Source organism: Rhipicephalus microplus, chromosome X (genome assembly GCF_043290135.1).
Source record: "Rhipicephalus microplus isolate Deutch F79 chromosome X, USDA_Rmic, whole genome shotgun sequence".
Classification (NCBI taxonomy): Eukaryota; Metazoa; Arthropoda; class Arachnida; order Ixodida; family Ixodidae; genus Rhipicephalus; species Rhipicephalus microplus.
Genome location: NC_134710.1, coordinates 231,234,971 through 231,248,049, shown reverse-complemented (window position 1 = coordinate 231,248,049; position 13,079 = coordinate 231,234,971). Strand labels below are relative to the sequence as shown.

The 13,079-nt window shown below is 41.7% G+C and overlaps 1 protein-coding gene across 2 annotated transcripts in view; it reads right to left on the bottom strand.

Annotated features, from left to right (window-relative positions):
• The window catches only part of LOC119187840 (ATP-binding cassette sub-family A member 2), a 255,259-nt gene that overhangs the window by 140,663 nt on the left and 101,517 nt on the right, over window positions 1–13,079 (bottom strand). For both annotated transcript variants that reach the window (XM_037435928.2, XM_075878770.1), the window contains 3 exons: window positions 10,276–10,385; window positions 8,324–8,455; window positions 1,297–1,377 (listed from right to left, as the gene is read on the bottom strand). In XM_037435928.2, coding sequence (XP_037291825.2) covers window positions 1,297–1,377; window positions 8,324–8,455; window positions 10,276–10,385 — 323 coding nt within the window. The remainder of the gene's footprint in view (window positions 1–1,296; window positions 1,378–8,323; window positions 8,456–10,275; window positions 10,386–13,079) is intronic.

Genomic DNA, 13,079 nt, shown 5'->3' with positions numbered 1-13,079 from the left:
TAAATATGCAATGGGTTTGTGCAATGCCCCATGCTATTTTTCTACTCTTGGTGACCTTTAGTTAGGATGATGGTATAAGACTTTAGTGAGAGCAATCATGAGGCACAATCACCCAGACATGGTACCAGCAGCCTGTGAGCATCAGTACACTGAATGTTGTGGCTATTCATTAGCAGGATGGTACCAGTTAAGTAGGAAAAAGGTTTCATTTCTCACTGACATAGCGACCAGCCATCTGCGAGAAATCCAAATGCACTGACAGAAAGGTGCATATTGCCACGCGTTCCATTTCCCAAGCTTGGTTATCGTCCCAAAACACTACACAATTCTCAGCGCAAACCGCGCCTGCAGTTTTCGAGAAGCTTCCTGACTGTAGTAGATTCATTTCGATAAGATCACGCCCACTCTGCAAACGGTACAGATTATTCTGGAACCTACGCGACTGCCAGCGATAATGCTAGAACATTCGACGATAATGCTAGAACATAAATGCCGCCGCGCTTCGCCGCTTGTCAGTAGTTTATCGAAGGCCGACGCTCCGTTCGCCGCTATCAGTCCAAGACTGTTACTGTAATCGAACTTTCCATTTACCGGGCACAGGTTCGCCTAAATAAACAGTTAAATTCCAACGCAAAGTCTCCTGTCTTCGGCCACGTCACGACCCCGTGACAATATCTAACTCGGCATACCTGACCAGTTGTTGTGAATACTATGTAAAACTTTGGTCCATTTTTCTTTCTCTGGAAGCGACCCACTCATAAAACATGCTTCAGCCCTATCAGATTTGCCATGAAGCCTCAGTTGCGATGCTAATTACTCATTTGCAATGAAAGGGCACTAGCCGCACAAACTGACAGCACCGTCTTATTAGATGGCATTTCTACACTGTATTCACCAATCTCAGTTGAAACAAATTGCTGTTGGGATATCAATAGAAGAGTGACCTTCTGTGTAACACTTCCAACTATTATTGAGTTCAACTGCATTATAGTCCAATGGCAGTTGAAAGTGCCCATGCAACAGAAGTATAACATCAACATGCGGCCTACAGTGTCTGCAATGTGATACACTTTGTTCAGTGCACTCAGTGTTGAAACCCAATTTCAGTAATCAGTTAAGTAAATATTGATCCAAATTATGAAATTCTACTTGGAAGATAAAACCTTCAAGGACAAACATTGACTAAATCCATAAGGACATCATCCACATTTTGACATGTGCATTCATCGATGAATCTTTCTGCTACTATACTTAGCAACGCAAAACACAAAGCTAGGTGACCAAATTTGTACTTGCTTTTCTGTCTCATCTCTGATGTTGCTGTCAGGAGTATGTTTTAAGCGGGCATAAAACCACAAGTGTTCTTCCACAGTTAACCTGGAAAAAAAATGAATTTATTAGTGAAACTATTTCTGTTATTTATGTTCATAACTGTCCCTCTTTCCCTCTTCTATATAAACAATGCTAGTACCAAACCATCAGGCAATCTGCTTGCAGATTCTCAGAAATGCACACCATATTATTGAACATAAGCCCTTCCAATGTATTGACACACTTGCTTCACTTAATAGCACAACTGTTTATGCTCAGCATTGATCTGTGACTAATGAACAGAAATGACCATCATCGTAAACTGGCACATGCTCTCATTAACTTCATTTCCTTTATCCCCTTCTGCTTTGGTCCCAGGTCACGTGTGCCGATTTGTACATTTATTATTTTTATAATTATTAAAGCTGTAACGAAAAGCAGAGTGTCTTCAGCTCATTGGTGCAGTTTGAATCAGGCTGTCACTATCTGATCAACACCAGCATCCATATGTCTGCAGCTGTACCTTCACCCCTGTAGATACCACCGCATAACCTGTGTTTACACCAATCATTAATCATTCCCAGATACATTTATTTGTCCACATACTTCTTGGCATCTGCAGATTATCAGCACACTACAGAACTAAATGTGAACAGCCGGTATCATTGTGGCACCTTGAGGTGCAGAGGAGAGCCATCTGCTTCCTTCTACATGTCCCTATGATCCGCTTTGACAGCACAACGGTGTGCTGCTGAAGTTGATTTCGGAGGCCACACAGAAAAAGGTGCAACTCAATCCAATAAGTGCATTTACATCACCGACGACGGCTGCGCAAGTGAGTTAAAAAGAACAAACAGCTCTGAGAAAGGAGGGTAGTATTTGATTGCCGATCGCTGCCTTGATACAAGGTACGTCAATTAATTTACGGTGCGAATGATCTGATGATGATGTAGCCTAAAAGATGACAAAACTTGAAAAAACTGTTCAGGAGACTCCTTAAGGGGAGACACAGGTATGAGAGGCCGAAAATTTCCGAAAAACCGATTTTTTGAAGTATTTTTTTTCATGATCTTGGCATCTGCCAAAATATTAAAATAATTCCTAAAATATTATAGCCCTGTAATGCGTATTTGTCGAGTTATTGGGTCGCAAAGTCAGTTTAATGACCATTTTCGCTTCCAAAACCACCTCATAAACGGTCGTATTCAACGCTGCAGCGCGCGAGAACCGCACCAAGTAGCGTGGCCATTTTGGTCTCATTTTAAAGACGCATTTTTATATTATCTGTTCCTAGCAGAAGAACGTTTTTCGTCTAGCAACAACGCAGCTATCGCGCATAATGAAAAACTGAATACTCGCACATCATTGGTGCGTTTTTGTCACGTGGGACAGTTCCCGGTTTCTTATTGGACGCGAAGGGATTCGTCTGCTAGACAGCGGCGTGCAAGACGCCATTTCGCGTTGAGGCCTAACAACGGCTGTGTATTCGGTGCAATGGCAGGCGGTCATCGGAAGTTCCGGAGTTCTGATGCGTTCGGTAAAAGGCAAAAACGGCGTCCGAGAGCCTGCACCTTATCACCAGCAAGACCTTCTGCCGCCGAAAACTCGGAAGAAGCAGGCAGTGCCAGCGCTATCACCGCCGCGGCACCCGCGATCGCGGACGCGATAGCCGCGTCCCAAGATCACACGAGAGCTGTGCGTGTCGACACTCCCCTGGTTTCAGACGCTGAAAAAGTGGCCATCGAGTGTCGTGCGAGCGATGTTCTGCAAGATCTTTCATCGAAGTCTGCCACAAAACGCAAGCGGTCTTTTTTTGCGAGACTTGGATGGAGCCGCAACGCCTGGTACGCCGTTCACCGTCGTTAGCTTAGAGTTGGTCAACGAACTTTTTCAGTGTATGAAGTGCGGTGTGTGTGGCGGGCCTGGCAGAATCTCCAAGGAAGACCGCGAATATGGCATAGCCGCGAAACTTGTTCTCACAAGTGACGAGTGCGGTAAACTGAGGACCGTATGGAGCTCGCTGAGAGCAGGGGGGGACGCAGCGCACGGCCCCTTCGAAATTAACGTGCTCGCGGTTCGCGCGGCAATGAGCACAGGAAACGGGCAAACTGCGCTCAATGTTATTTTTTCCGGCCTAAATATTTCACGGAGAGGCCTGCACAGCAAGACATACTAGAATTATGTGAACCCTGCCGCGCAGAAGGCTGGCGCGCGCGTTATTGACGACTGCGCAAGCTCCGTGAAAATGGTGTATTTCGAACTCAACTATGGAAATCCTGGAAATATCGCCATTTCCTTTGATGGGACTTGGGCTGACCAGGGGCCATTCATCCCATATTTGTGTAAGGACCGTGATTGAACTATTCACGGGTTATGTGCTCGACTTCGTCGTCCTATCGAACTTTTGTTTGGGCTGCCAGCTAGGGCCAACCCAAGGTATGCCGAGTGGCTAGCTGGTCACACTTGCCAAAAGAATACCTCCAGTAAGCCAGGACAAATGGAGGTGGAAGCAGCACAAATTTTATTTGGCCGCTCATTGGAGAGACATGGGCTCCGCTACACAACCATGTTGTGTGATGGAGACAGCCGGGCCTTCAACAGTTTGCAGGAGGCACAGGTATATGGCTTCGTGCCAATAGAAAAAGAGGACTGTGTCAACCATGTGCATAAGCGCATGGGCACAGCACTTCGAAACCTCCTGCAAAAACAAAGAGCCGAAGGAAAGCCAAGCCTTGGCGGCAAGGGCAAACTGACAGGCAAGCTGGTCACAAAGCTCACGTCATATTATGGATGGGCTTTACAAAGCAATCAAGGAAGCATTGAGGCCATGAATAATGCTGTCTGGGCAACCTTTTATCACATAGCATCTACTGATGCAAGCCCTCAGCACTCTCACTGCCCAACTGGTGAAGAGTCATGGTGCAAGTACAATAAGGCTGTTGCCAAGCAGGAGACTCCTCCGAATCATCGCTACAACCTGCCGGAGTATGTAGTTGATGCCTTGCGGCCTATTTACACGCACCTCTCTGACAAGAATTTGCTGGAGCGTTGTCAGCAAGGCAAAACACAGAACCCAAACAAGAGCCTGCACTCCGTCATCTGGTCGCTCGTGTCCAATAACAAACACGCGTCGCTTTTCACCGTTGAAGCTGCTGTGGCCGAAGCTGTTGCAAGGTTCAACGCTGGCGAAGGGAGAGCAGATGCCGCCATATTGAAGGAGCTGCACCTGCAGCACAGTGTTGTGGCCGCTGAAAGATGCTCAGAAAAGGACAGTCGCCGACTAGTGGCATCGAAGAAGAAGCATGAGCATGCTGAAAACTTCAAGCATGCCATGAAAAGAAAGTGCACCAAGGAGAATGATGACGACTACATTCCTGGTGGCTTCTAACATGGTTAATACAGCGATTCACACCTTTTCTTGTTAAATATAAGTGCTCAGCATGTTCCTAAACTTCTTTTCTCGTTTTCTCAAAACAACATTTTTCATCACACCCTAAGCCATTGCCCACAGTATCTCTTGATGTAGCAGTCAGATTTTGATAATTCTTGCAGCATTCGAAAGCTTATACATTGATTAGTGCAAGAAAACCAAAAAATGTAATACTTTTATTTACAATAGTGATTTAATCAGCAACAAACTTAAGCAACGGTTTCAGATTTCTAATGAGTCTACTTGTTAAGGCCATAACTCTGGTACAAATGAAGCTAAAAATAAAATTATGGTCTTGTTGCACTCCCTGGCCTTCATGGAATGCTGTCATATCGAATTTGTAGCAATATTTTATGAGGAAGATGTCAAAAGACTGGGCAGAATGCAAGTTTATGTAACAGTAAATATTTAAAATTCTAAAAGTGATAGCAAAAAACTAATTGCATATGTGTTTTCAGCTGTGAAAAATACATATTGTATTAAAATTTCAGCTGGAAATACTGAAAATTAAAAAAAAATTTCAGACCAGTGCCTCCCCTTAAGGAAGGGATGTGTCTAGGGGTGATTCAAGGAATGTGTCCAGTGGTGATTCGCTGTGAATCACCACTGACGTAGCAGAAATATTGTGAAAAAGCTTTTGGCTACATTTGTCCTAGTTCCTTTCCTATCATGCTTTTGTTCCACAATTTGCTTTTCTTGTGCAAGATGGTGCCTACTAAAAGACATTATGTTGCAGGGCAAAATTCCGATATAAAGAGTAAGAGGTCGACCTTTGTACTACTCTCAGAATTTTAATGTTTTCATTTTTCGAGTTTAGCATTATAGTATCATGTCCCCTTTTTATTGAAAGACAATATATCTTAAATAGAAGGCAATTGAAATAAACATATATTAGGTGCCGATTTATTGACCTAAAATGACGAGGCATAAAATAAGTTTAGAAGAAGAGCTGACACATTTTTTGAAGACCTTCAATAGATTCAAATAAAAAAAATGCTGTCGACAGTCTTGAATGGTGAATTTTTTGCCTGGAAGGGCCACTCGTTCCACGAGTCTAGTCATTGCCATTATGATCATGCAACAAAGGATGACACTGACAGATGCAAAAGGATTTAGACTTCTGTTACAAGCCAATTAAAGCCCAAATTAAATATTCCACTCTATAACAGCAAAATCCAAATGTTACTCCTGAATACCGATAATAGTGGCCCATACACATTTTAGCCGCAACATATATTTGAAGTATTCTCGTGACATGAGCACACACCATGTTGTCAAGTAGCAAAAAACTGTTTTTCTCAGTTGCACTTAACGTGAGCTTGGGTCTTTCAGAGTGATAAGAACCTGTAAAAATGTACAACAATAACCTTCAAGAGGCAGAACTTATTATTTTACCACAACAGAAGGGTCAGGAGTTGGCATACTATTACCTTACAAGACATAAGACCGAAAGTAAGGTTGTGCAAACATTAAATTTCAAATAACAAATCAAATAGCATTCTATTTGATTAAGTATTCACATCGAATAGCACACATTCAAAATCTCGAATATTTTTTTATAGTTTTTGAATAATCACTAAGGACAAAAACACTCAAAGAAATTAGAGTGAGAAAAGCGAGGGGTAACTTTCCTTATTTTTATCATGGAATTTCCTAGAATATTGCAAGCGATGTACTTATGGCCCTATCGACAGCATATCGATGATAGAATGAAAGCATTTTGCTGAAAACTTCAGTGTCACCGAAGCAACAGAGTCAGTAGTCAACTAAACTGATAATGATGTTAACTCATAAAAATTACCTGATATTTAAATTAGAGCTGTGCAAATAGCAATATTTTGGGTGCAAAGCAAATTTGAATATATAAGTGCAAGTGAAAATCGAATTGTATATTTTTGAAATATTTCTCAAGTATTTCAAGAATATTTTTCAAATACATCGAAGAGAAATTGCAAAAAAAAAGTTGGAGAGGATTCCCACGCATAATCTAATGAGATACCCATATTAAAGTGTTCCTTTTGGCTAGGCTGATAAAGCACTGGTGCGGTGGTGTTTCATAGTTGTCTTATCAAGAATAAAACAATGCAGAGGCCAAATTGGACTTATGCACATTATTTGGTGCCACTAATTAAAGCATTGTCGACAGCGCTGTACATGTTAAAGGTAAAGGTGCTGTTTTCTCAGATGCTTCTCCTCCTCTTTCAACTTCTGCAGAAGACCAACTGATGTGGCAGACAAGGCTGCGCTCCATTCAGGTCTGGAGTTCCAAATCTGCCTCATAGACATAGTTATATAAGAACATCTGAAATTTTGCGCGCTAAAAATCTTCGACATCCGATTTTTTTTAGACTTTCTGCCTGAATTTCAGGTCTAAAATGGCCTTAATTGAGCCCTTATCTCTGCTGCATTTGTCACCTCTGTAATGGAACCAGCGTTTTTTTTTTTTAATACATTTGTGACCGTAGCACAAACTAAAAAGCAGCTTTGCCGCAATACAATAATATAACGGTGTGACGCATACTAAAAAATCTGAAAGCATCATTGTCGATCGGATGTTGACCATATCTATCTTTGGAAAGTTCGGATCGTTTGAATAGCAAACACTATTGTAAAATATCTAAAATTTTGAATATTGGCACACCCCTAATTTATTTATCTATATTATTTAAAAGCTGTTGACAAAGTACCACTTTGAATAATATAGGCACTGCTATGTTTATCCCTGCAGTTAGAGAATATTTTAAAGGCTTTAGTTGCTGCCCAGTTTAGATAATTGTAGTATTTTTTGTCAGTTGAAAGTAATCATAAGATTTTTTGCTAAAGCTTGTGAATATTAGTTTCAAATAAAATGTAGTGGGATTCTTGAGCTCTTTTCGAAATTGTCACCTTATCCTTTGAAATGTGTTGTCTTCAAATAGAAATAATATACTATACTATTGAATCAAATACATTGAATATGAATCAAATACAAATCAAATACTATTCAAATAGCATTTGATTCAGTGTCATCGTTATGACATTAAGTTTTGAAATTTACTATTCACAAAACCCTAGACAAAAGCCACAAAAAGAAGTGAAGTGTTACAGGTATCTTTGTCATATGACTTAATGTGGCAAAGACAACAAATAAGCCACAAGAGTAGGAGTTTATAATTCAAAATGGTGTACCCTTCCAGCTGCTGTCAAGGTTAATAATTTAGCAAATTTATTCTGTAAATGCTTTCATTAAATGTACGGCAATCGTTGCTGCACAGATTAACAAAATACCACAACAATTTAAAAAAGGGGTAAACAGGCAGGGTACTGTGCTGATTTCTCAGTGCTGAACAAACTTGCCAGTTCATGTTAGCAAACTTCGAGAATATGGCATACGTTGTGTGTTTACTTGTAGCTGTTTGTTTCTCTCTATGCTATCAAGTCTACAAACTATATAAACCAAAATGTAAGGTATTAATCTTATGTATACTTAAAAAACGAACTGAATGTTAACATTTTAACCTCTGTTATAACATACTAATAAGGTAGAATTAATCAAACAATACCAGCACGATATAACTTAATGCTAGCACCAGTTCCACTTACTCGTCAAACAACACATTGTGTTGTGGACACATGCCCATACTCTGTCGAATCACATCCATTTCTGTGCGAATGTCGTGTCCATATATTGTTGCATATCCAGAAGTTGGGGGGAAAAGCCCTGTAAGAATGGACCTGACGAAAAGAAAACATAGCAACTGATAAGCCTTTATTGTATTGCAAAAATAAATCAACTCACAAAATAGAGACTTAAATTTGTCTTTTTTGAGAGTGAACAGTAGTTTGAAAAAGTAAAGTCCCATGAAATACATAATAAATCATGATTGTATATTTATTTTATGAATGAACGTAACTTTTATATATGATAAAGAATGCATAAAGCTGCATTTGTAAAATGAAAGCATTCTTTACAGCAATTATTTTTCCTTAAAAAAGAAAATGTAACCTATAAGCTAATATTCATAGTATTATGCAAAGGAGCTATTACCCAACAATTATCATACACACCCAAACCTCCTTATAGGGTAATTTCATGCTAAATATCCCAACCCTCACCAAAGATCGATTTCTGGCAAATAGTTTAAGAAAATTACACACATATAGACATTAGTTCTAAAGCATTTTTATAAGATATATTAAATGGCAAAAAATTTCTGCGCTGTGAAAACCCTTTGAAATACACAAAATGGTGGAAAACCAGGAACGAAAAAAATTCCCTATAAATTGACCGTTTCGTGCATTCTTTCAATACTTGCTTTTTTACGTTTTTAGAGCAACATGCTTGTATTGTAACACAGTTCTTCATTATAGCTTCAAAATTTTCACTCTTAACAGTATACACAAAACTAAAGAAATTGTAGTGTTTTCGAGAATTATTCTACAAAACATGACAATCGATAGAATGCATAAATTACTTCTGTCAAACTCTCCATAAAACATACTATTCATAAATATTTTTGTTTTGCTGGTGTGTGACGCATAGACTCCAAATAAAATCTTGAACTTGGCAAGAACATTACTCTGGTCTAAGTTGAGACGTCTGTAGCACCCTAAGGTGTGTCTAAGAAAAAATTAAGAGAAAAGCGCATAGGATTGAGAATCACAGCGACTTAGTTCACAGAAAGTTTATTTGAAGTGATTTTTGTTTTAGCAGAGAAAAACATTTTTAAAGTCTAATCCAACCATTGCATTGCTTTGCTATAGGGGCAATATGAGCCAACTGAATTCACAGCATAAAAAGAGTGGTAGTGCACTGACAACACATGGTTCAAAGTTTTCCTTGTAAGTACTCTCTAGTACTCTATTTTGTATACCACTCATCGAGATAATAATACACAAAGGTAGAGTATGACAATGTGAATAAATGAATTATTCTTATTTAGCATAAATTTAAATATTGAATTATGCTGTAGCCAGTGATGTGATTTTTGCACAAAAAGAAGAAATTCTTGGGCTCAAAATGCAGATGCAGTTAGGTTTTATATGTGTTCATTTTGAGCCAAGAAAAATAATACTTATGAAGATGGTCCTGGAACACAGCCTGTCAAGAGACCCGTCGAACATTGTAGTGCTCTCACTAATGTTATTGGCTGCCCTCATACATAGCACATTGCGGTTAAGTCAAGACGCATGGTTATGCAGAAGGTTCAATTGATTCTATGTGTAATGTATCTTGCCCTCTCTTTCCCACTAGTCCAAGGAACTGGCAAAAACAAGTTGCGTCTACATATGTGGACACTGCACCTCAAGGGGCTATATCCAAAAACTCATTATACACACACACTCGTAACACTGTACTTATGACAGAGCTATTTTTCACTTGCTTCGTTATAACAAATATTTGTTATATCCGTGTTTGATATATCGAGGTTTTTTGAGTGTAAATACATAATTTACAATGTAAACCATTCCAGTCACACTCAACTTTCATAACAAAAATGACAAGTGCAACTCTTTGATACGTCAGCCAAAGTGCATATTGCAGGAGTACCTACATTGTAGTAGTTTTTCCAGCTCCATTATGTCCCAGAAAGGAAGTTATCTGTCCTTCATACAAATTTAGGCTGAGCTTGTTTACAGCAAGTTTCTTGCCATCTTTGTAAATCTGGAAAAATCAAAATAATTAAACACAGTTAAGCCTCTTATAACCAACTTAAATTTAATCGAATTCTCGATACAAGAAAGTGTTTCACATTTAATAATTCCATGTGTATAAAACATCATGTACTTTCAACTATAACCACAACATAAAAAAATATGTTAACATTCTATTTCATTATTATAACAAAGTTTTGCAGCTGCTACAAAGAAAGAATGAGACAATAATTAAGTTGGAGCTACTTCTGGTGCCAGCTATAAAATCGTAGCTAATTCATGCTGTTCTCCCAAACACATTTTTAAAATCACGCAAGGCATTAAGGAGAGTGGCTGCCAAGGAGGCATAGTCCTTTATGTGGCAGTAGCTGGATTGATTGATTTGTGGGGTTTAACGTCCCAAAACCACCATATGATTATGAGAGACGCCGTAGTGGAGGGCTCCGGAAATTTCGACCACCTGGGGTTCTTTAACGTGCGCCCAAATCTGAGCACACGGGCCTACAACATTTCCGCCTCCATCGGAAATGCAGCCGCCGCAGCCGGGAATCGAACCCGCGACCAGCGGGTCAGCAGCCGAGTACCTTAGCCACTAGACCACCGCGGCGGGGCGTGGCAGTAGCTGGAGGGCAAAGGTGCACTTAAACAGTGCTCTCCTCTTCACCGTTAAAGCAGGAGAGAACACCATGCGAACCCACCAGCCCATCGTGTTATGCACTCTACGCAGCCATGAAGTTCCCCATTTTGTGCTGCGAGTGTCTCGTGTCAGCACCCGATTTGATGTTTTGGTTGTCACCATGTGGCAAGGAACAAGCATTAGTATTATACACAATGACCTGCCACTTATCTCGCAAGCGGTCTCGATCATGAAGGAAGCAGAAGTCACTGAGAAAGCTAGAACTATCTGGCAAGAAATCTCTGTTGGTGAGAAAAAGGATGCTGCCGCTTGTTTAGGGTCATCACTGAGATTGCTCTCTATGGTCTCAAAGTCAAATTAAGTTATCCTTTACTCAATGAAAAAAAGAATATATTTTCAGCAAGAGCAATTGAAGCTCACAAGAACTTTTACTACTGTGCCGACGTTTATTTGAGCAGAGAAGTCGCAACAAGGTCGCGACGAAAAATGGGCGTACGGCAAGTCTGGCAAAAGCGGCACAAGCTCTTGCGCAAGCAGAGCACGGGGCTTTTCGTTATCTTCCGAAGGCGCATACACGTTGGTACGTATGCTCCACTACAATACCCCCGGGGTGAAGGGTAGCCATCCTGGCGACTCATGGAGTAGGCACAATGAGGGGGTCGTCGTAGGGCTTGGGACGGTCGGCGTGTACGGTCTCGCGTCCTCGACGGCGCAAATCTGGTGATTGTGTTAGTGACTTGATGATGTAATTCACCGGGGAGATTGCGCCAATGACACGGTACGGACCATGGCACCGGGCCAAAAGTTTAGAAGACAGGCCAGGAACGTGCGGGGGCACCCAAAGCCACACAAGGGAGCCAGCACGAAACGTAGGAGCTATGTGATGAGCGTCGTCGTGTCGAGTCTTTTGTAGACCTTGAGCCTCACTTGTCAGAGACCGAGCCAACTGACGGCAGCCTTCAGCGTATCTGGCTACTTCCGAAAGCGGGGAGCACTCAGATGCATCAGAGCGGTACGGGAGTATAGGGTCGAGTGGGTGGGAAGATTCGCGGCCGTACATTAGAAAGAACGGGGAAAAACCGGTAGTCGCTTGTGTCGCGGTGTTATAAGCGAAGGTAACAAAAGGCAATACAGCGTCCCAGTTAGTGTGGTCAGAGGAGGTGTACATCCTCAGCATGTCGCCAAGTGTGCGGTTGAACCGCTCAGTGAGACCATTTGTCTGTGGATGGTATGCGGTAGATTTCCGGTGGATGATGTTGCATCCAGCGAGGATAGCTTGGATGACCTCCGACAGGAACACTCGACCCCTATCCCTGAGTGATTCCCGCGGAGCACCATGGCGTAGAATGAAGCTGCGGAGAATGAAGAGTGCAACTTCGTGGGCGGTCGCTGCCGGTAGAGTTGCAGTCTGAGCGTAGCGTGTCAGATGATCGACGCCGACAATAATCCACCGGTTTCCAGAGCTACTATATGGGAGGGGGCCATAGAGGTCAATACCCAAACGGTTGAATGGGCGAGCCGGGCACGGGAGCAGCTGTAACATGCCAGTAAGGTGCCGCGGAGGTGTATTGTTTTGTTGGCAAGTGGTGCAAGACTGAACGTATTTCTGCACAAAGCGATGCATTCTTCGCCAGTAATATCGTTGGCGCAGCCTTTCGTAGGTTTTCAGGACACCTGCGTGAGCACTTTGGGGATCTGCATGGAAATTCATGCAGATGTCAGAGCGCATATGAGTTGGGACAGCAAGGAGCCACTTCCGACAACCAGGCATGTAGTTGCGGCGGTACAGAATGTTGTCTCGTAAGGAAAAGTGGGCTGCTTGCCGGCATAGCGCTCTCGTGGAAGGGACAGGAGATGGATCGGTAAGGTAGTCGACTAACAAAACAAGGTATTGGTCTTTACGCTGCTCCGAAAGCATGTCAGTGGTGTCGAGTGGTGACAAGGTGGTAAAAAGGGGTGACAGAGAAGCCACATCTGGTGTTAATGGCGATCGGGAAAGTGCATCGGCGTCCGCATGCTTGCGACCGGAACGATATACGACACAGATGTCGTATTCCTGCAATCAAA